This window comes from Loxodonta africana, chromosome 13 (assembly GCF_030014295.1).
Source record: "Loxodonta africana isolate mLoxAfr1 chromosome 13, mLoxAfr1.hap2, whole genome shotgun sequence".
NCBI classification, from domain to species: domain Eukaryota; kingdom Metazoa; phylum Chordata; class Mammalia; order Proboscidea; family Elephantidae; genus Loxodonta; species Loxodonta africana.
The window spans coordinates 46,409,490-46,432,424 of record NC_087354.1 but is presented as its reverse complement, the minus strand read 5'-3'; the positions used below and the strand labels follow the sequence as shown (position 1 = coordinate 46,432,424).

The window sequence follows — 22,935 nt, the reverse complement described above, 5'->3', positions numbered from 1 at the left end:
TACATGTCTCCTTTTGAGGGATAAAACTGCCAATTTTTAAAACAAAGGTTCATGATATTAATATCAGAGCAGCTTGATTTTAAGGTAAAGGATGTTAAACAGGATAAAGGTGAACATTTGACAAAGCTATAAACCATATTAAATTTTATATACTCACGCACCAAAGAACTTAGCATTGAAATTCATGAAACAAAAACTGCAGGAAATTCAAGAAACCTGCAGAAATAACTGCAATGTACAATCTATTAAAACAAAAATAGAAATAAAAGGGCTCCCATTCCCTTGGCAATTAAGACATTTTAATTTAACTAAAAGAAATGCTAATGGACCACAACTACCACAGCCTCCACCAGACTGAGTCCAGCACAAGCACAATTGGATGGTGCCCTGGCTACCACCCACCGACTGCTCTGATGGGGATCACAATAGAGGGTCCTGGACAGAGCTAGAGAAAAATGTGGAACAAAATTCTAGCTCAGAAAAAAAAAAAAAAAAGACCAGAATTACTGCTCTGACAGACTGGAGAAACCCCAAGAGTATGGCTCCCGGACACCCGTTTAGCTCAGTAATGAAGTCACTCCTAGGGTTCACCCTTCAGCCAAAGATAAGACAGGCCCATAAAACAAAACAAGATGGGGTACACCAGCCCAGGGGCAAGGACAAGAAGGCAAAAGGGGACAGGAAAGCTGTTAATAGGAAACCAAGGTTGAGAAGTGGGGAGTGTTAACATGTGGGGTTGGCAACCAGTGTCACAAAACAATATGTGTATTGTTTAATGAGAAGCTAGTTTGTTTTTTAGTTTGCTCTGTAAACCTTCTTCTAAAGTACAAAAAAAAAAAAAAAAAAAAAAATCCCAATCTAATTTTCCAAATGGGAGTTTGGTAATGTTTTTGGTAGTATTTTAACCCAATGAGGGTTCTTGTCCTGTCCTATTAGCAAATTGAAATAAGATGGGCGCCACACCACCAGTTACAAGGGAAACAAAGTGGAAATTTATTGTTTACGAAAACAAGGAGCAACTTGGAGCCTAGCAGCTGAAAGACCACACGCTCCCTGCCCCAGGGGACCTTAGAGCTTTTATGCTTGCCAGTCCCCAAGAGGCAGGATTTGCGCCCAAAATTCAACACCCCAATCCCTCCCATGTCCATATTTGGAGATCCTGGTGCTGGGTCATTTGTAAAGCAAGGGAATTTTTAGCTTTACAAATGGGCTTGGGTGCAGCAGTGTGCTGGAGAACATTTTCCTCTTCAACGATGTTGAAGTCCGGGGTCAAGTTCAGGGCCACTGCTCTTCAGGTCCCGTGCATGTGCCAAGATCCTGGTTTGCCCACACGTGGGATTCCGGTGCCAAATTCAAACGGCAGTTAGGGCTGCCGTGCGAGCGGGCCAAACTGCAGTTAGAAACCAAGGTTTGACGGGCAGCGGAGCGGGGAGAAGCCTCAGGGGCAGTTTCACTGTAATTATACTTTATAATTTATCTTGAAAAATATTTGACAATTGAAGTAGCCTTGCTTTCTTAAAAGTCAGAATTTATTTTGTATAAGAATTTAGAGGTAAGATTATTAACATCTTATTTCTGGTTTTAAAATGCAGTACATCAGAACACTTGGTTTTATCCTGCTGTGCTACTTTAAATGATGCCTTCATAAAGAAAAATCAGTAAAATAGTGTGTGAAATAATGCTTGAAGATTTTCACAAATCTAGGACTATGACTCATTGTGATACCATTTGATGTTCTTTATCACTTCATTAAAACAAAATCAGCCTTGGTTTATGAAGCATTTGTGGACTTAAGATTTTCTACATTCCCTATAGTTGCCACTGAAAATACTTACCAATTTGTAAGTGGTAAAATTTAGGTATGTCATGACTTTTTAGAGAGTTGTTAAGAAACAAAGGGCTCCAAGTTTAAAGGCATTCATATTGCTTGTGTGTTTAGCTCTTACATGTTTATAAAGAACTTTCTTAATAAGTTGGAACCAATATTATTTCTCACTTACATATAGCAGAATCCCATATATGCAAGTTTCATTTTTTCCTTTTCCACAGACTCAGTATTCATTTAAGCAAGTATTTGGTACTCACACAACCCAGAAGGAGCTCTTTGATGTTGTTGCTAACCCCTTGGTGGATGACCTCCTTCATGGCAAAAATGGTATGATTCTTGGAGTTTTTGTTGGATTTTTTCCCCCTTTCCGATAAAACTTTTTGACTGATTTATGTTTGCCATTAAATTCAGAACTGTTAAGGTGGTATTAATCCTGTTTTTTTGAGCTGGTTAATTTTTAGTGTCTTTAATACAATGAAGAAATAACTATATGGGGAGAACTTTTAAGATTTGACTGACTGTGACTGGCTACATTGCAGGTCTTCTTTTTACATATGGTGTTACCGGAAGTGGAAAAACTCACACAATGACTGGCTCACCTGGGGAAGGAGGGCTGCTTCCTCGTTGTTTGGACATGATCTTTAACAGTATAGGGTTGTTTCAAGCTAAACGATATGTAAGTAATTATTTTGTGTTGTGACCATTTCACTTACCAGCACAGGCACTAAGAATCCTATGGATACAATGGTATTAAGAAAGAACTAAAGCGCTGGATCCATTTTGTAAACTAAATGTTAAATATGCTTCTTATTAAAGTCAAAGTCTAAGAAACTTGGTCTGCTTTTTGCCCCACTTCAGGTTTTTAAATCTAATGATAGGAATAGCATGGATATACAGTGTGAGGTTGATGCCTTATTAGAACGTCAGAAAAGGGAAGCCATGCCCAACCCAAAGACTCCATCTAGCAAGTAAGTACTTACATTTGTATATACATTGGCCTAAGGGGCACAGGATTTTGTCAGGTAGTTTCCTTGGGCATAGGAAATGGTGAACAATAAATAGAGATGTTGGTCTGACGGTTGACTTTAGTGCGGTAAAAGCTGAAGAATGTTCTTAAGTTTATTTGTTCGTATTTTCTCTTTGGTTTGGAGCACATTGCCATTCAATCACTGGTTAGAGACGGTGCCACTCTGGGTGGGGACAGGGTGTCCAAGACTGCTGTGTATCTGGGAGGACACAGCGTGCTGCTTGGGGGTGGTGACTGTGAATAAAGTTGCTTTGTGCGTTTCTGCTTGTAATGGCAAATCGTTTATATCTTTTAGATGCCCCATAGGGTCATCATCTACTTTTGATATTGACTCACAATGTAAAAGATCAGACTTTTTTGACTTTTTTTTTTCCAGACGACAAATAGATCCAGAATTTGCAGATATGATAACTGTACAAGAATTTTGCAAAGCAGAAGAAATTGATGAAGACAGTGTTTATGGCGTATTTGTCTCTTATATTGAAATATATAATAATTACATATATGATCTATTGGAAGAGGTGCCATTTGATCCCATAAAGCCAAAGTAAGTAGTGAAGAGAGCCCCTTCTTAGCTGATTAACCTCCGGAAAGTCATTTCATCTCAGTGAGCCATTGTTTCCTCATCTTTAAAGGGGGTGATGTTTACTTTTGAGGGTTGTTGTCAGAATGAAATGATATTTGTGTATCACGTAGTTATTGGTGCTCAGTGTGTCTTTTTAACTAAATACATGCAGCTGTATTAGGGAACCAGTGGGACAAGGCATTGAAGGAAAAAAGTGATCCGAATATCCATCTTAGGAATAACTTGAAAATCTGTGGCCCTGGGCTATGTTTTGAGAAGGATCTTAATGAATTAGAAAGCATCCCTACGAATGAGCTATGAAAGGGTTACCTTTGAAAAACGTGACACTAGCTTTCGGAAGTTTGTAGCCTCTGTAACCATCTTACGTCTCAGTGATCTGTACATAATAGAGCCTAAAACTGTTGTCTGTACAACTAACACAGATCCCCTGTGAGAGGCAGAGTTAAATTACTGCTTCCTAGATTTCTTAGGGTCTCACCCTGCTGGGACTGAAGACCAGCTATATCTGACATCAGGAATTATAAATCTGCATTTGGGCCACTGCTGACTCAGGAACCTTATGTCTAGTACTAGTAGCTTGTTCCCTAGCTGCTGGCTGTGTTCTAAAGACAGAGTTTTAGGTTATCTTAAATACCGTCTTCACTAGGGTCTATTAGCACATAAATAATGTGCTGACCTGTATCTTATATTTGACTTTGTGTTTACGCCTAATGAAACATTATTGGGGAAATAGCTGGACTTACAAAACCGTTAGACTGAGAACTGATGTTGGTATATTCACTTCTATTTACATTCAGCAATTTAAAGACTGGTTGAGGCCACACTTGATAAAAGTATTTCTGTGGTTCTTACTAAGTCACATTTTGGTGTAGTTATCTTGAGTCCCTGAATTTTCATTTGCATTAATTAGGGAAATGATTACAAAACTGCTAAGTAAACCAGATTTAATAGTATTTAGATTACAAGTTTATATGAAGGATGACTTTGTTCCCTTTTGTGCTTTTGCTCTCTTTAATCCTTCCGCAAATGAGAACTTTAACAAAAGGGACTTATCCTGAAGCGACCTATCTTTATGTACCCTTGGAATGCTGGTATTTAAGAAAGAGATTCTTGGGTAAGGTTATAGAGAAATTCATGACACAGAACTCATGAAACAATGGTTTTGTATCCAACCAATTACTTTCAAAGTATCAGTTGTGTTGACTCTGGCTTTGTGTGTGTTTACTTATTTTTCTAAATCTTTGATATCATTCATCGCTACCAACCGGTTTTATTTCTGTGCATGAGCCAAGTTTTTGTTTAGTTTGTACTCAATGAGATTAATTTTAAAGGAGACGTTCATGGTTTTCATTTAGTTGTACAAAAGGAAGGCTGACAAATGTGTCTTAGTCACCTTGTAACCTTTCTGGTAACCCCCTGCATGAACTTACAAGGGTGCAGTTCCTTGTCACATGGGCTGCACTGAACGTGTTGCTGTGAGGCGGCCACTGTAGAAACAGTAACTTATACCTTATTCCTTTGGTAGGTGGAACAGTGGCAGCATTCCCATGAGGAACACAGATTTTATGTATGTGATGGGGCTGGCTCTTAGGGAGAAGGGTGCAGTTATACTAGTAGTTGGCATCTGTAGCGTGTTTGCATGTCGATTGTCTGTCATTGGCAGTGGGCTGGCTGCTACCTCCTCTAAGCCCCTCCTTGCTTCCTGAAAAATCTTGCCTGCATCTATGATGGCAGCTGGAAAATGTTCTACCTCCACTATTTGCAAGACCTGAGGCCAAACAAGCAGCACCCTTTCCCACCCTCATCCTACCACACAGACTAAAACTTGACAGGCCACTTTAAAAGGACTGCCATTCCTGGTATATGCCAAATTCTTTCGAATTATTATTATCATTATTTTACTGTTGCTGAGGAGGTCAGAATCAGCTCTATCTGCTGATCTTTTAAAATTAGGAAAACAAGCTAGATTTTGCTTCGTAACCCGTGCATGTGGTGTTCCTGTAATGCTGCTTTGGTCTCTAGTTGTTTAGTGAGTGTTGTTTAATGTGCTTTGTGAGTTAGAACAAACTTTTAAAATAAAATTGGTTCCTGTTACCCTGTTATGTAACTAATCTTGACTGTATTCTTATTTTATTAAAGTTTAACACTTCTCTGGGGTCTGTCTTAACCTTAGTCTCATTTTAAGAATGGATCATTCTTTTTAGTCCTTTTAGTCCTTGTGTTAAGTGAAGATACTAGAATCTCATAATTTAGGACGCTAACTTTTTTTTTCTCTTAGACCTCCACAATCTAAATTGCTTCGTGAAGATAAGAACCACAACATGTATGTTGCAGGATGTACAGAAGTTGAAGTGAAATCTACTGAGGAGGCTTTTGAAGTGTTCTGGAGAGGTTAGAAACAGAATTACAAAAAATCTAAAATAACAAATGTAATTCTGAGATGCTACTACAATTCGACAGCAGCCCTTTCTGAGGAATGGAAAGCATGTATGGTGAAATGCCTCAGCTCAGGGTTGATCAGTGGTTTCTCTGTCACAGGCCAGAAGAAGAGGCGTATTGCTAACACCCATTTGAATCGTGAGTCCAGCCGTTCCCATAGTGTGTTCAACATTAGATTAGTTCAGGCTCCCTTGGACGCAGACGGAGATAATGTCTTACAGGTACAGTTGTGTGTGACGTCTTTCTAGTTCTAACTGAATCCTTAATTTTTGGAGTTAAATCAGGGAGGTTTCATTGCAGGAAAGATTGCTCTAGAATTAATGTATGTGTAGGTGGTAACTTTTTTTGTTGGTATGTTTGTACTATGAAATAGTGTAGTTTTAGGAAGTAGGGTAGTAGACCTCAGAACCTGGCATTCTGCTGTGAGAAAGGCTTACGAAGCTTTATAAATCTCTTTAATAAAGGAGATAAAAGGAGAAGGATGTGTAATTCATTATTTTATCTCCGTAGACTCATTTTATAGAGGAAACTCAGTTAATGGTTTTAAAAGGTCACCAATTAACTTGCTAGGGTATAGAGTTCCAGAGGTGGCCTGGGTTCTAAACTGTTCGTCTTTTTGGCTGATAGGCCGTGGCGGGGAGGAGGAAGGGCCCATCTGTTGATCACTACTTGCTGCTGGGCCTTGTCATGCTACAAGGCTTACACCAATTAGTAATAGCATTGGAGGCCAAATATAAGTCACTTAATAACTTCAAGCTATTGAAGTGTAATTCCATTCAAGTTACATCATGGAGCTGTAGTTGTGCAGGTTTACAGAGGGCGAGAGGAGAGGGTACAGCGTGCCAGTTTCAATGCTGCTTCTGGAGTGAGGACTGCCATGAGTCCCGGTTCCTGTGCGTTTACTCACGTTCTGACCTACCTGTAACAGAACCTTACCCCCTAGGTTGTGAGCCTTAAAAGAGGTAATGCATTCACAGTTGTTAATTGAGTGCCAGTATTTTTAAATGGTAGGTAGAACATGGTTATAAGGCAAGCCTCCATATACACTTGATTTCGTTTGAATCACATCGAATATTAAAACATTTATGAACGTCTTGACTTTCATTCATTATAAAAATCATAAAGAGTATTATGAAATCATTAAATTGTTATAAAATTATTAAACTGGTTATAGAAAAATTTAGGATATCGCTGTTCTAGACTGTTTATTCAGCAAATATTTATTGAGTTCCTGGTAAGTGCTAGGCACTGTGCAGGGAGCTGGAAATAAAGTGGTAAGGAAGGCAGATACAGTCCCTGCTCTCATGGAGCTTACAGTCCAATGTAGAAGACCAGGCAATACACATGTGATCATTAATGTCATGCGTTTTATTTATACTTTTAGCAAACTCTCCTCAAAACATTCATCCTTTGCCTCTCTGCATTTTGTATTATACAAATGTTGTATTCATGTGATTTAATAATTTGTTCCTCTGGATCTATTTAAACACTGTAAACAAGTTATAACCCACGTTACTGGCTTTATGATCTTCTTTCAGGAAAAAGAACAAATCACTATAAGCCAATTGTCCTTGGTAGATCTTGCGGGAAGTGAAAGAACCAACCGGACAAAAGCAGAAGGGAACAGACTACGGGAAGCTGGTGAATAAAGCATAGTACTTATTTATTGCTGCAGCTGTCGGAAATTTGCAGTGCCAGTTCATCTGTTTATTGATAGGGAGTTTAAACATAATTGTCTTCAGTTAGATCATTTAGAGACTAAGTTGAATGGTCAATGTTATTTCGTTAGCAATACTGTTTTGGTATTGATCTAATTTTTTTTAAGAATGAGGAACATTGACTAAATATATATTCATATTGACAGAGTCTGTTAGTATCTCTTGATAGTATTATAGGTCACTATTGAGTCCTTGAAATTAAATGACTTAGCAGTTATTCAAATATTCATAGTGGTAAGAATCAGCTTTTGGAGATAGGGAAAAATATCTTTTCACACAAAAGCCAACTGAAGAAAATCTATGTTTTTTTAATCTTTGATTTGATTCAGCCATGTATGTTGTATTTTAGGTTAACAAACATTTATTGAATACTACTGTGTGCCAGAATACAGATGTAAAGGATGAAGCCTTGCCTTGAGAGCCCCGCCTAGTACAGAGATAGGCAGTGAGTAGACTAGTGGAATGTGATGTGAGAGAGCCCAGGGCACTGTGAGAGTAGAATAGAGTGGTCTGATCTCCTCTGGGATTAGGGAGGGGGTTCCTGGAAGCATTCATGGAGTTGACACTTAGAGTAGCAGGGAGCTATGTGAAGAAGGATGGGTTTAAGGGCAGCATCGTTGCCAGGGGAGGAAGACACTTAGAGAGTATGACAGCTCAGCTTAGCCGAAGTGGAGGTGTGGGTTGAGATGTGGGTGAGCACTCAGGTAGGGGAATAAGGCAGGGTTATAAAGACCCTTGTCTATCATATTAAGACCTTGAATTTTATCTCGAAGGAATAATGGTGGCTACCTATTATTGACGGTCTAGGGTCTAGTGTGTATCATAGTATGTACTAGGCATAGGCTTGATGTCTTGGTTCTGACTTTTCAGGATTGATTCATCCCCATTTTTCAGATGAGGGAATTCGTTGGGGGAGGTTAAATAATTTTCCGAAGGCCGGAGTCTGGGTTCAAATTCAAGCTGGTCTTTCTACTATATTAAATAACTTTCCTTTAAAATCAGAGGAGGACTAGTCTTTTAGGAAGATCATTTTGCCAGTGTAGAACATGAATTTACCAGGAACAAGTAAGGAGATATGGAAGAACAGTTTAGGAGGCTTTTTTAGTAATTCACTTAGGCGCCTTTGGTAGGATTAACCTTGATGAGAAATGAAGTTTAGCTGGATTGAGAATGAAGTAAAAGCCTGAAGGATGCTTTTGGGAGAAAATGGGAAGGACTATCAGTGTTACCATGGGTGAAGGATAGGTGTGACAGGAGTTAGAGTGAGAAAACCAGAATGAATGGATTGGGACTGGGGCGATGACAGGCATTCGGTTTGCAGAGGTGCTGCGGTTCTAAGCGATACAGTTCAGGGCCTGAGCATGGCTGTGCATCTAAAGTGGAACAGGGAGATGAAGGTTTATACTGGAGTTGATGAGGATAGGGCCCGCTGATGCCAGCATGGTAAAGTGACAATCCTTATAGACAGATACCAGGTTAACCTGGGAGCTGGCTTGTAGGAGGAACATTTGAAGGCAACAGCAAGGAACCAGGAAAGGGCTGCTTGCCTCCCTGTGCTCGCCACCCTTGTAGAATGTCTGGCTTTAGAAAACAAGCAGCCTCACTCAAAAGGGCTACAGGGCTGCGGGGGCGGGGGGGGGAGCATTATACTTCTGGGAGACACAGTTACGCTGCATAGCTTCTTAGCCTTTTTTGTGCCACGGAAGCAGGAAGGAAGCCTGTGGGTCCTTCTCGGAATAATTCTGCACGTGTAGCATAAAATACATAGAATTACAAAGGCAACCAATTATGTATACTGAAATACTTTTTAAAAATATTAAAAAACTCATTTTATAATAATTTATGTGCGTATTATAATAAGAGCTTGAATAGCCTTGCAGCAGGTCCAATTACACAATTTTCAAGTACGGAAGAACATAGCTATCTTGAGATATCTGCAATAAACTGGAATGTGCTATTAAAAAGCCTAAAATTTCTGTTGACAGAACCACAGGTACTACTGTAGATTTTTTTTGGCCTGGGTTCATAATTGAAGGAACTGCTCAATTTAAGTTAGGGGTCAGAGAGAATAAAGATGTAATTTATATCCCTATCCAAGTATGCAGGCTCCCTGAAATCTACCCATGGACAACACAGACCCTGGGTTAAGGACCCCTGGCCGTTAAGGGAGGGAGGTGAATGGATCATTCTACGAGAGGGTTGAGGAAGTAGAGGTATCTGTTGACAGGAACATGGGTTCCTGATAGCACACTGGGAGAGGAAAGAATCACTGGGAGTTTGGGCCAAGGAACAGAAATCATGAGCCATGGAAATATTATGGGGTGTATAGATAAGTTTTATATTTTGGGAGGTGGCCAAGGATAAAAGCAATGGTAGAGTTAGCTGACTTAATCAATGTTCCAAAATAAACAAATTCTTAAGTATTTTGGGGGTCTACGCTGGTGAGACCTTGTAATTACTGGAGGATTGGCTGATTAGTCAGACTTGCCTTTGCTCAGAAATCCAAACAAGAGTGGTTAGAATTAATCATGCCTCCCCTGGTGGCGAAATGGTTAAGTGCTATGGCTGCTAACCAAAGGGTCGGCAGTTCAAATCCACCAGGCAGTCCTTGGAAACTCTGTGGGGGCAGTTCTACTCTGTCCTATAGGGTCGCTATGAGTCGGATTCGACTCGACGGCATTGGGTGGGTTCCTAAGAAATCCTTGTTCAGATGTCCATGGGACGGAGTTAGCTGGTTCCTAAGATACCTGATGGTTAGAAACAGCAGTAACCCCTCTGGGGCGGAAGGGCAATCTCTCTTGGAGTCAACGCTAGCCTGAAATGGTCATATTTCAGACAATATTTTAATATGAGGATATTAAACATCTGCATCTAATATCCTCTTTCTTAGAATTTGGAAGAAATCTCACTGATCATTAAGTCTAACATTTCATTCAGATAAGAATCCATTTAATAGAATCTCAAAAAAAAAAAAAAAACTTCTCCTGAAATACGGCTGTTGAAAGAGCTGGGCCGCACATGGACAGCTCTTTAAATAGAGCTACCACAATCTGTTATTGTAATTTCCACCTAATGGTTTTATGAAGTATAGCTTTTATAGGCAAACAGAACATACCTTAACTACTAGATTGTTGTTTTCAAATGTCTTCTATGTGTTTCTGTCAGGTAACATTAATCAGTCACTGATGACGCTGAGAACATGTATGGAAGTCCTCAGAGAGAACCAAATGTATGGAACTAACAAGGTAGACAACAGTCTTCTTTAATCATTTCTATAGTTTCATCTGTGTGCGTTTTTTGCCTTATGTGTTTGGATTTGAATGTATTTATAGATGGTTCCATATCGAGATTCCAAGTTAACCCATCTGTTCAAGAACTACTTTGACGGGGAAGGGAAAGTGCGCATGATTGTGTGTGTGAATCCAAAGGCTGAAGATTATGAAGAAAGCTTGGTAATTTTAAATTTATTTGTCCTCTAAAGTATCATAGTTTCTGTAGGGAAAACAGTTATTTGGATACAAAGAATGACATTCTGAACTGTGAACTTACACCCAAGCTATGTTCCTTTTTCTGATCATTTCTGAAGAAGGACTTGGATATGCTTATGTTTTAAAAATTCCATTTGTTTTGTATCTTAGCAAGTAATGAGATTTGCAGAAGTGACCCAAGAAGTTGAAGTAGCAAGACTTCATTAAAAAAAATTCCATTTGTTTTGTATCTTAGCAAGTAATGAGATTTGCAGAAGTGACCCAAGAAGTTGAAGTAGCAAGACCAGTAGACAAGGCAATCTGTGGCTTAACCCCTGGGAGGCGACTCAGAAACCAGGCTCGGGGCGGTCCAGTTGGAGATGGTATGACTTAGTGGTATTATCACTTGACCATTGACTGGCTCGTTTTTTTAAGTCTTTTCCACATAAGAGAACCGTCTGCTTCCATCCTTTTAAGAACCAAGTGCAAAAAATTTGAACCCAAGTATAAATGAGATTTTTCTTGTTACATACTTTACGATGCCTCTCATTTTGTTGGAGGTGTGATTGTGAGAAGAAATTACATGGTTACGTGGGCTGGGGCTTGGAAAACAGTGTTAAACCTGTTTAAATAAGCTCTTTCTCTACTGTGTAGCTTTTGTAACTGTTATAACTTCTTATAATTCTATACAGAACCACTGGCTATAGAAGTGGTGTTGCAGAGTTTTCCGCCTTTACCATCCTGTGAAATTTTGGATATCAACGACGAGCAGACACTTCCCAGGCTGATTGAAGCCTTAGAGAAACGACATCACCTACGACAAGTAATGATTGACGAGTTTAACAAACAATGTAAGAGCAAAAATTGTTGGTCATCATTTCCACTTCAGAAACTGAAGGGCTTTGCAGTGAATCTCAGTTCTGTGGTGGGGTGCGTATTTAAGAAGGGGTTATTCTGTCTCTGTACTCTATAGTGCTCAAGGCAATGTTTCAGGAGACTGAGGAGGGGTATCTTCCACAGCTCCTTTTGTATTCCTGGAAGGTAACACAAAAGAAAAAGGGTGTGTGTGTGTGCCCTCCCATGGACACTGCCAATAATAGCTACTTTGTTTTTAATTCCTAGTAGTTGTATATTTGCAAGGCACTTGACCTATTACCTCTTAATAACTGTGTCCTTGGGCAAATGACTTAATCTCTATATTCCTTATTTTTCCTATCTGCAAAATGATAATATTAAGTGTTCCTACCTCAGGGGTGGTTGTGAGGCTAAATGAGATAAAGTGTGAAAATCACGCAGAACATTGAGAACTGGTACACAGTAAGTGCTCAGTCAATGTGCCTACTATTCCTGTCATCACTAATGCACTCTGATCTTAAAGTTGTGAGGTGGGTGGTACTTAAGCCCCCATTTTGAAATGAGGAAATACACTCAGAAAAATTAAATAATTTGCCCCGAGTCACATCACTAGTAAGTGGTATACCAGGGATTTCAACTCTGGTCTAACTTAGAGGTGAGCTCTGGTCTGATCCCAAATCTAGTGCTGTTTCTAAGCTGACATCTGTTGTCCTGAAGCAGGTGTCCTGCCTGGAGTAAAGGGGTCATACAGGATGGGAGGGGGTGGCCACAGTGCAAAATGAAGGACTTAGCTCCCCTCCATCCCCCAAAATAAGCGAAACTGAATGTCTCTTTTGTAGACTTGAGAATCAAATCCCTGATTTCCTTTCAAATTTGTTTTCTGATTATAGCCAGATTTTCAAATAGAGATTTGCTGAATGGCCATATTTTTTATACACACACACACACATACACATACACATGTATATACATACACGCCAAAAACCAAAACCAAACCCGTTGCCTTCGAGTTAATTCCAACTCACAGTGACACCATAAAGTCCCTGGGTAGCACAAATGGTTTGCACTTGGCTGCTAATGAAGCCACCCAGCAGCAGATTTATCTACCTGTGACTTCACACAGCTACCTCTAACTGCAGTCCAACCCCTCAGAATTCATTCTAACTTATTTTCCATGTTTGTAACTCTCTTCCCGGGGTGGTGCAAATAGTTAACACTCAGCTGCTAACTGAAACACTGGAAGTTTGCATTTGCCCAGAAGTGCCTCTGAAAAAAGGCCTGGCGATCTGCTTCCTAAGATTACAGCCATTGAAAACCCTATGGAATGCAGCTCTCTGACACACATGGGGTCACCATGATAGGTTATAAAGTATCTGCTAATAAAAGTTTATTTTGTTGGTAATTTTGGATTTGGAGTAAAACTTTGCCCATGTGCCTCTGTTTCAGCTGTTACTTTTAAAGCTTTGTTACAAGAATTTGACAATGCTGTCTTAAATAAAGAAAACTACATTCAAGGAAAACTAAATGAAAAAGAAAAGGTGATCTCAGGACAGAAATTGGAATTAGAACGGCTGGAAAAGAAAAACAAAACTTTAGAATATAAGGTTTGTTTTGGCGTTATTGTAACTATGTGCTGGCCGTTTAACACTGGTCTCCTGTGCTGCTCTGTGGTCTCTGACTGCTGCTTACTGTAGTCATCACTTGGTTATTTGCTCATCTTTATCCCATCCCAAAGAAGAGGAGATGTGCGTGAAAAGCAGGAAAGGGAGAACAGGGATAATACACAGGCCTGCTTTGTGAGTTAGACGTTAGCAACTGAAGAGAATGCTCCCCAGCCCAAACAAGCGAGCTTTCTACAGGACTTTCTAGACTTCACCTTTAATTATGGCTTGCTTGTTGATTTATTAGAAATATTTCCTCGGTATATTTTCTAAAATAATCACATGAAATAAATGATTAAATGAAATAACAGTGTCAGCACAGTGTGTTGGGTCTGACAGATACTCAGTGAATGTTAACTGGATCCGTATTTGGGCTTCCACATCAGATTGTAAAAGAGCATAAACTCAGGATTAACCCCTTCCTGTGCGGCAGAAGGAACTACTGTTTCGTCGGGGACTGTTGCAGCGTGTGTAACACAGGCTCATTCTCTCGTTTACAGGGGGTCATTCAGGGGTTGGGGTACACATTCACAGCTAATCTCAATGCAGTTTTCTCTATTCTGAAAATAACCTAGAAAATTAAAATGTTAGGCCTTAATTTTAGAGGAAAGTCAAGTCTGTCTTCCAGTGAGCAACTTGTCTAATAGGTTCTTATTTCTAGGAGTGGAGGTGGAAATACAGATGAAATGCTAGAGGAGAAAACGTGCTTTTTCTTCCGAGACCTATGCTTGTATAAGCAAACTAAGACAGACACTGTGTTATAGCTATAGAGAATGTGTACCTACCACCTGTGGAACATAACGCTCTACCTTTGCAGATTGAGATTTTAGAGAAAACGACCACTATTTATGAAGAAGATAAGCGCAATCTGCAGCAGGAACTTGAAACCCAGAATCAGAAACTTCAGCGACAGTTTTCTGACAAGCGCAGATTAGAGGCCAGGTTGCAAGGCATGGTGACAGAAACAACAATGAAGTGGGAGAAAGAATGCGTAAGTGTCATTCTTGTATGTCTATCTCTGAGTTGGACGATTTATTCGAAATTGTAGTTTAAATTCTTGAATCCTTATACTTGGGGTAGGGTGTTGATGGTGCCAGCAGTAATAGCCACTACCGAGTTCATCTCACGATCCTCAAAATCCAGGAGAGGTTAGGCAGCATGCTGAAGCACAGCTAGCTCTCGGGAAGGAGGACTGGAGAGCTGGCAGTTTGAGGAATACAGCGACTGGGCAGCCCGGGCCTTGTCTGCTGTGACTGAATTGGGGCATGAATTGGTGCTGATCACTTGTAGGAGCGGCGAGTAGCAGCCAAGCAGCTGGAGATGCAGAATAAACTCTGGGTCAAAGATGAGAAATTGAAACAACTGAAGGCTATTGTTACCGAACCCAAAACGGAAAAGCCAGAGAGACCCTCTCGGGAGCGGGACCGAGAAAAAGTTACACAAAGACCGGTGTCTCCATCGCCAGTGCCCGTAAGTTACTTGCTGCTTTGCGGTAACTTAGTCCTAGAGAAAATCTGCTTTGCTTAAGTGACTTTCGGTGCAGATATAAATTTTTATTTTTATACTATTTATTAGCTTTTTATTTTTAAATATTTCTAAACTTAGCGCAATACAAATTTAGCGCACAAATTGAATAATTTAGTATAATTATAATGTTGTCTTCACTTGCTAAAATTATAGAAAAGTAATGAATTGTTTCTCAGTTTTTCAGCCTTGTTCATTAATTTCTCTTCACTTTTTTTAGCTTTCTAGTAACTATATTGCTCAGATTTCCAACGGCCAGCAACTCATGAGCCAGCCACAACTACATAGGCGCTCTAACTCTTGCAGCAGCATTTCTGTAGCTTCCTGTATTTCGGAATGGGAGCAGAAAATTCCTCCGTACAACTCGCCTCTCAATGTCACATCTATTGCGAGGCGTAGGCAGCAGGAGCCAGGACAAAGTAAAACTTGTATCGTGTCAGACAGAAGGCGAGGGATGTACTGGACTGAAGGCAGGGAGGTGGTTCCTACATTCAGAAAGGAGATAGAAATAGAAGAGGATCCTTGCTGCAGGGTTAGTGCCAGTGTTGTTTTAAAGCATTGAAGCAACAGATTTTATCTACTATGTTTTTTTATAACTTGGTTCAGAAAGCTCAACGGAAAGATGGGGGGGGGGCCTCCAATACAAACAAGGTCTAGTCTTTATCTTAATTTCAGAGAATCAAGTCACCCTGAAATTGAGGCCTGGCTCTTCATCTGAGAAGGCACAAACGTGTTTGGGAACAGAAATAATGCCTTTTGCATTCAGTGAATTTAGCTCCATCTGGCACGTCCCAAGGCAATATGGTTTTCCGCTGCAGAAGCTACTGAGTAGTGCACAAAATCAGTGAATCAAAATCAGAGTACACATTGAGTATTTTTTCTTTTGGTTCCCTTTCTCCAAATTGGAGCCCTGGTATCAGTGGTCAAAGCGCTCAACTACTAACCGAAAAGTCAGCAGTTGGAAGCCACTGGCTGCTCCTCAGGGAAAGATGTGGCAGTGTGCTTCCGCAAGGATTATAGCCTTGGAAACCCTATGGGCAGTTCTACCCCGTCCTGTAGGGTTGCTATGAGTCAGAATTGACAAAATGTCAACGGGTTTTGTCTTCTCCAAATTATTTTCCTGTTCTTGAACTTTTGTTTTTTAAACTGTTGTCCCCAGTCTTTTTTTTTTCCTTTGTACACTTTTATTGCACAGTGATCATTTTGTCCCCAGTCTTTTATCTTGACAAATTTCAAACCCACAGTTGAAAAACTACTACAGTAACATGTGACCCTTATGCAGATTTACCAACTGTCACTTTATCGCTGTATATACATTTTTTCCTTGGACCTTTTGAAAGTAAATCATAGACTTTATGACACTTAATCCCTAAACTGTTTACCACCCATGTCTTAAGGGTAAGGGTATTTTCCTTCATAACCACTATCCTTACAGCATTTAAGACAGTTCATAAGTATCTTCTATATACAGTTCATATTTACATTTTCCCCATTGTCCCCCAAATTCCCTTTTTCAATCTGTGATCCTGTCAAGGTGTATGCACTACATTTGGTCATTATGTCTCTAATCTCCTTGGTATAAAATAGTCCCCTTACCTTTTTTTTTTTTTAATTTTCATGACACTGACTGTTTTAAGAGGCCAGGCCTATTGTTTTGTAACTACTGAAGGTTTGGATGTCCAGAAATTGCTTCTAATCTCAGTTTTAGTTGCTTTATCCAAATTTATAAGGGCTCTGCCTCATTCAAGGGTGTTTAAACAAATTCACTTACATTTTTGTTGTTAAGGATTAAAGTTTTCCCTTGAATCTGAATAAACGGACCAAGTTGATACTGTGAATTTACATTTAGTAAAAACATAGCTCATCTAGAATTTTTTTCTCTAGACAAATTAATCTTATAGTAAATATTTGCTGTAGATTTTCTTGTATAATTCAGGCCTGTAAATGTGGCCCACACTCCTGATTAAGGGATGGTGATGAAAGCTAAAATATGCAACATGGCAACAGATTATTCTAAAATCTCTTAAGTACTTCACTGTGTTGATTTTGCCTCAAACATTTTTTAGGGAACAAATGATGGTGAATGGTCTTTCTGATCAACTCCAGTAAATCCCCTTATTTCATGAAGTTTACAGACTGCTTGTGTCTGGTCAACACTAATGTAATGTAACAGTTAATTTGGCTAGGAAATACCTAAGAGGATTTACTGGAGATCTTTTAACTTCGTGCCCAAAATCAAAATCTCTTTAGAAGTGCAGCAGAAAAGTTACTATAAGACTAACATATAAGCATCTCAGTTTTTTTTTGTCAAAAATTACACTGGGTGGACTGAATTTATATACTTCAGTGAAGAAGAAATTTGAAACATCATTTATTTCATAAATACTAGTAGACTGTAAAGACATCTTCCCGAAAAGTCCCTGCATGGTGCTTTGAAGCTGGTTTCAGAATATATTCCTAAATGTATTCAAGAAAACAATTGCCTTTGCTAAATGTTAGATCACAAGAGCCAGACTTTTTCTTCAGCTTTTATGGAACCATTTTAAGAATGGAAAGTTTCTTGCTATGAGGCTCAGCCATCTTTAGTGGCAAACTAGACCGACCGTGTTTTACAGTGTAACGATTTGAGCTGTCACTAGTGCTTCATCTGTATCTTGTCATTATAGAGGGGAATGCTGCAGTTCTCCAGGTATGGATTTTGAAAATGAATCTTGATACTTGCCCAACTTTGAAGGATTTCAGCTGTGACAGACCTTTTCACTTATTTTCAGTTTTATAAACAGATGATGTTCACAATATTCCAAGGATAACTAATTGCTTCAAATTATTAACTATGTAAAGATATTTTCTTAGGCTGAATGTGCTAGGAAACCCTAGTGACGTAGTGGTTAAGTGCTACGGCTGCTAACCAAAAGGTCGGCAGTTTGAACCCACCGGGCGCTCCTTGGGAACTCTGTGGGGCAGTTCTACTCTGAACTACAGGGTCGCTAGGAGTCGGAATTGACTCGACAGCAGTGGGTTTGCTTTGGTTTTTTTGAATGTGCTACATTTGGGTTTCCCAGATTTATATGACATTTGACTGGAAGCAGCTAGCTTTTTATTGCATGGGAGAGACTGATACACTACGTTCTTCACTGGGACCTTGGAATCTTTATGAAATGTTTAGGGGAAAAATTCAGTTATGTTTTAGCCATTACTATACCTTGAACTTTTCATGTTCTATTTTGAAATGTTAAGAATTAACTGAAGTACTCAGAAGCACTTTATATTCTTGTAATTGTCTCATATATTGAGTTCTTAGTATACCTTATGCTCTTTAGTATTTTGTACTATTTAGCTAAAAAAAAATTTAGCCTAGTCAGCTTTTATTATTTTTTGTCCCTGTCTTTGTGTAAGGATTGTCATCGTCTTTTGTTTAGAGGTCTGTGATAAGTTTAGGGCTTTTATGGATCTTATTGAAGCTTTTAAAAGAGTTGTGGACTTAGTAGATTGCCTCATAATACCAGACACAAATGTTGGTTTTTGATTTAGGATGCAAAATGAATTATTTGTCCTGAATACCACCTGAGCAGGAAAGATTCAGCAGCATTACTAGAATTTTTCCTTCCATTCTGTGTCTTGAAAGGGAAGCTCCTTGGTAGGAAAAAATATATATATATATACACACACACACACACGTACATGTGTGTATATATATACACATATATGTATACGTGTATATATATATATATATAAAATACAAGCTGGTATTAAAAGATACTTGTTGCTTTTGTGCTCAAACGCAAAGAGAACATTTAAATTACCTGAGTAGCGTATTTAGCTTTTGAAAATGTTTGCACATGTGTTTTGATGTTGTCATCAATTAATACAGCCAAACCTGCTGCACTTCTAACAATTCACTTGAACTAATTCTGGGTTATGCTTGTTTCTTGATTCCTCTTTCAATCTGATCAGAACGCACCACCAGTTCGTCTCCGACACAGACGATCACGCTCTGCAGGGGACAGATGGGTAGATCATAAGCCTGCCTCTAACGTGCAAACTGAAACAGTCATGCAGCCACATGTCCCTCATGCCATCACAGTATCTGTTGCCAATGAAAAGGCTCTAGCTAAGTGTGACAAGTACATGCTGACCCACCAGGAACTAGCCTCCGATGGGGAGATTGAAACTAAACTAATTAAGGTAAAAACAAATTTACACAGGAGGAAAAAATACATAAAAAGTCAACTAACCAAAAAAATACAAAGCATTTGCCCTACTATTCCATTGACACTAGGCAGTGTCAGCTGCAACATAAATGGGCATTTGACGTAACTTTTGTTTATTAGCAGTAAACCAAAACAGTGGCTTAAGTTGTGATCTACTAAACTGGGACGAAATCTGCTTGTTTTCCTCTGTATGGGGTTTCCATTCTCAGGTTTGTGAGAGGAACTTCAGCTAGATCTTTAATACACTGGCTCTCTAATTACTGCACATTTAGTTTTAACCCCGTCTGGAAAAGTAAACCTAAGCAAAGAGCTCCTAATTCTACCGTCAGTTCAATGCCCACATTAATATGTGACCTGTCACAATGACTCAGAACTGAGCCATGCAAAGCGCTGTCCCAGGAGACTAGCCTGTCGCTGGAAGAATGCTCTTTTGATCAACAAGTCAATAATCAGGGAAGTCAAACACAAGACTTGGAGGTGGGGAGCTTTTCATCTCGAATTCAATTTAGAGGACGGTTCTTATCATTACAGTACTGACAGTGAATATAGGGGTGCACCACCCAGAGAATACAATACCTTAGGACTTTTAGAAGCTTCTGGCAGATTTCTTGATCCTTAGTACAGTTTAGTTTTTAAAATATAGACTGACCAAAAAGGAACTGTTTGTCCTGCAAGTATAAATGCTACTGATTATATTGTATTGACTTCTCTTATTTAATAAGAGGTAAACACTTAAATTTCTAAAGGATTTTCATAGTACAGCCTCATCAGTCCCAAGTACCATCTGGTTTTGTGGGTGGGAGTTTCCATAAAACAGCAGACCTTGAGATCAATTTGAAATATTTATGTGTGTTTATTACTTGGATGTATCAAAGTGTAACAGTGACCTTTTCTCTTGGCTTTAGGGTGATGTTTATAAAACAAGGGGTGGTGGACAATCTGTTCAGTTTACTGATATTGAGACTTTAAAACAAGAATCACAAAGTGGGTGAGTGATCATCAGAGCTGTCTTTACAGTGCTGTTGTTTTCTTAGCTGCTCTCTCTTAAGGTATAAAATACCCTGTAACGTTTATCATTCATTATCCAAAGGGCTGTAGATAGTATTTCCCACCTTCTAATATTTTTCCTGTTCCTAGGCAGAAATAATTGTTTCCCCTTTTTCAGTAGTCGAAAGCGGAGATCTTCCACAGAAGCACCTGCCCAGCCAGATGGTACAGAGTGCGAATGGACCGATGTAGAAACAAGGGTAGGGGTACATTAAATATCTGCTTCATAGAAATTGGGGTGTCATGTTTTAACCCCCACAGCTATAGCTTATTATGCTCTTTGAAGAAGCTGAGGTACAGTCTCTTGGTGCCGTGCAGCTTATAGGCTTGTTAGTTACCAGACTTTTGAAGATGCCTTGTATTTGTTTAGGTCTGGCCATGATGGGGCTCTGCCGTTCAAAGCCTGTGTTTGTGCACAGGGACAGAGCCACAGAGCTGAGTCAGAGAGTATCACTCTAGAATAACAAGAATTCACATCAAATTGATGAGAATCGTCTCAGAAGCAGCTTGCTGGGAATTCCCTTGGTGACTGTGGTGTTCCTGATGACAGCTTCATGTGCAAAGAGCATGGGAAGGTGGGGGCTGTGGGGGCGAGGAGGCCAAGTTCCAGCCCTGGCCAGTGACGTTCTCAAGAACTCCCCTTCCTCTCGTTTGAAATGAGAGAAGTTACCAGGATGTGGCCTTTGTCAGAAACAAATTGCAAGTATCTGACTGGTGTTTTAACATAGGCATCTTCGCTGAAGTATAGAAAGCAAGGTTGGCTTTCATCTTGGTTGAGCCTCTTCTTTAAAAAGAGCTGAGAAGAGCCATCTTTTCCTCTCTGTGTTTTTCCTGTCAGTGTTCCGTGGCTGTGGAGATGAGAGCGGGATCTCAGCTGGGACCTGGGTATCAGCATCACGCACAACCCAAGTGAGTAGCTGGAGCCTTGCTGTGTATGTCTGCCCTCTTCTATGTTCCCACCACCACGTCTTCTCCCTACCAACCACTTGCTTTTAAGAGGAAAGAAGGGATTTCTGTTTACACCTCGGGATAGCTGGGAAGACAGCAGTAGGCAGCAGCAGTGCTGAGAGCCTCGGAAGGGCTGGATAAAAGCATTTAGAGTGATAAGAACAGGAGGTGATGGACAGTGTTGATATTTGGCCCGCTCAGAAGGCCTGCAGAGGCTGAGCTGAGATCGCCTGTAATGAAGGAAGGCTCAAGGCTTTACTGTGGAATTTAGTGCCATTCATTCTTTCCTGACCTGTCTCTTGATCTTGTTACAGCAAGAAATGTTCAATACGGTAAATAAAGCCGAATGGTGAAATTTATGGTAGGCAAAGGAGTCGCATTTTTTACCCCCTTATTAAAGACACTCAGAAACCCTGGTGGCGGAAGGGTTAAGAGCTACGGCTGCTAACCAAAAGGTTGGCAGTTTGAATCCACCAGGCGCTCTTTGGAAACTCTATGGGGCAGTTCTACTCTGTCCATTAGGGTCACTGTGAGGGGGGATCGACTTGACAGCAAAGGGTTTATTAAACACACTCCGGAGTCTGGCCTATTTTTCCATATTTTAGTAAAAGCCCTTCTTTTGAAATATCTCCTATACAAGCCTATGTGTGTACTTTTAACACACGCATTCCTGAGGGAATTTGGAAAAGCATAAAGACAGGATAGACAGAGACGGTAAGTCCTGATTTCTATTAAATTTAATGCTAGATAAGCCTATACTACAAGTTACCTGCTCTCTCAGAAGGATGTGAATTTCCTTAAGATAAAATAGGAATTCTCAAAGCTCTCCTAAAGATACAGTTTTATGAACACGTCAGTAATTGCAACATTCATCACCAAATGCTGCTTTTTATGTTTCAGGCGCAAGAAGCCATAAGCTGACACAGTCCCAGAAACAAAAGAACATTTTATTTGTGTTGGTGATTTCTTCAAAGCCATGCCAAAAGCACTCTTCTGAGTCGTCTTGTGGAACTCCAGCTTTGTGGAGCACCGCAGACCAGGGATGTAGCACACACTGGCCTACGTCAAAGCTTCCCCTAGGTTCCAAAGACATCTAGTACTCACCGACCTTTTTCTATTATATGCCTTGCCGTATTTAATATTAAGAGAGACAGAGACCCCGTTTCCTCATTGCTGTATGAACTTTTTTATAATGCTATTTTTTTTGTATATTTCTTGTATGCATATAAACTAATTCATGCAAGTGTTTGTCTTGGGCGATTCAAGAAGAATATATCTAGATCACACCTTATTTTTCACTGTGACTTTTCCAGCTCTGGTCTCAATATTTAAGGTTTTTATAAACAACAAATGCTGCTATTGGTTAGCTGTAAGAATGCACTTTAGACATATTTAACAATTCAAACTTTCAGAATAAAGATGTCAGTGACTGGCCAATCATAAGACCATTTTAGGACGTTATTTTGAGTTTTGCATGTATATGTTCACTTTCTGACAGTTCTGACAGTTAGACACGCCAAAAGAGTTAACAACAAAGCACCAAGAACTAGAGGGTTATGGGGGTCGTTCACCACTTACTCCACCACCCAGAGGAGTCCTCTGCACGTAGCTGGCACTCGGTATC

General features: G+C 39.8%; 1 protein-coding gene across 6 annotated transcripts in view; it reads left to right on the top strand.

The window, feature by feature from the left end:
* Window positions 1-22,320, top strand: part of KIF23 (kinesin family member 23) — a 29,846-nt gene extending 7,526 nt beyond the window's left edge. Inside the window, exons 4-24 of one of the 6 annotated variants that reach the window (XM_010593710.3) lie at window positions 2,050-2,155; window positions 2,368-2,504; window positions 2,687-2,796; window positions 3,232-3,402; window positions 4,967-5,008; window positions 5,720-5,832; window positions 5,980-6,101; window positions 7,419-7,521; window positions 10,764-10,843; window positions 10,931-11,050; window positions 11,322-11,448; window positions 11,758-11,916; window positions 13,367-13,524; window positions 14,399-14,572; window positions 14,872-15,051; window positions 15,326-15,637; window positions 19,060-19,290; window positions 20,222-20,304; window positions 20,485-20,563; window positions 21,202-21,272; window positions 22,212-22,320. In XM_010593710.3, coding sequence (XP_010592012.1) covers window positions 2,050-2,155; window positions 2,368-2,504; window positions 2,687-2,796; window positions 3,232-3,402; window positions 4,967-5,008; window positions 5,720-5,832; window positions 5,980-6,101; window positions 7,419-7,521; window positions 10,764-10,843; window positions 10,931-11,050; window positions 11,322-11,448; window positions 11,758-11,916; window positions 13,367-13,524; window positions 14,399-14,572; window positions 14,872-15,051; window positions 15,326-15,637; window positions 19,060-19,290; window positions 20,222-20,304; window positions 20,485-20,563; window positions 21,202-21,272; window positions 22,212-22,227 — 2,694 coding nt within the window. In that variant the 3' untranslated portion in view covers window positions 22,228-22,320. Of the gene's footprint in view, window positions 1-2,049; window positions 2,156-2,367; window positions 2,505-2,686; window positions 2,797-3,231; window positions 3,403-4,966; window positions 5,009-5,719; window positions 5,833-5,979; window positions 6,102-7,418; window positions 7,522-10,763; window positions 10,844-10,930; window positions 11,051-11,321; window positions 11,449-11,757; window positions 11,917-13,366; window positions 13,525-14,398; window positions 14,573-14,871; window positions 15,052-15,325; window positions 15,638-19,059; window positions 19,291-20,221; window positions 20,305-20,481; window positions 20,564-21,201; window positions 21,273-22,211 lie in introns of all 6 variants that reach the window. The other 5 variants (XM_010593709.3, XM_010593711.3, XM_010593715.3 and 2 more) reach the window with 5 other exon arrangements.
* The last annotated feature ends 615 nt before the right edge of the window (window positions 22,321-22,935 follow it).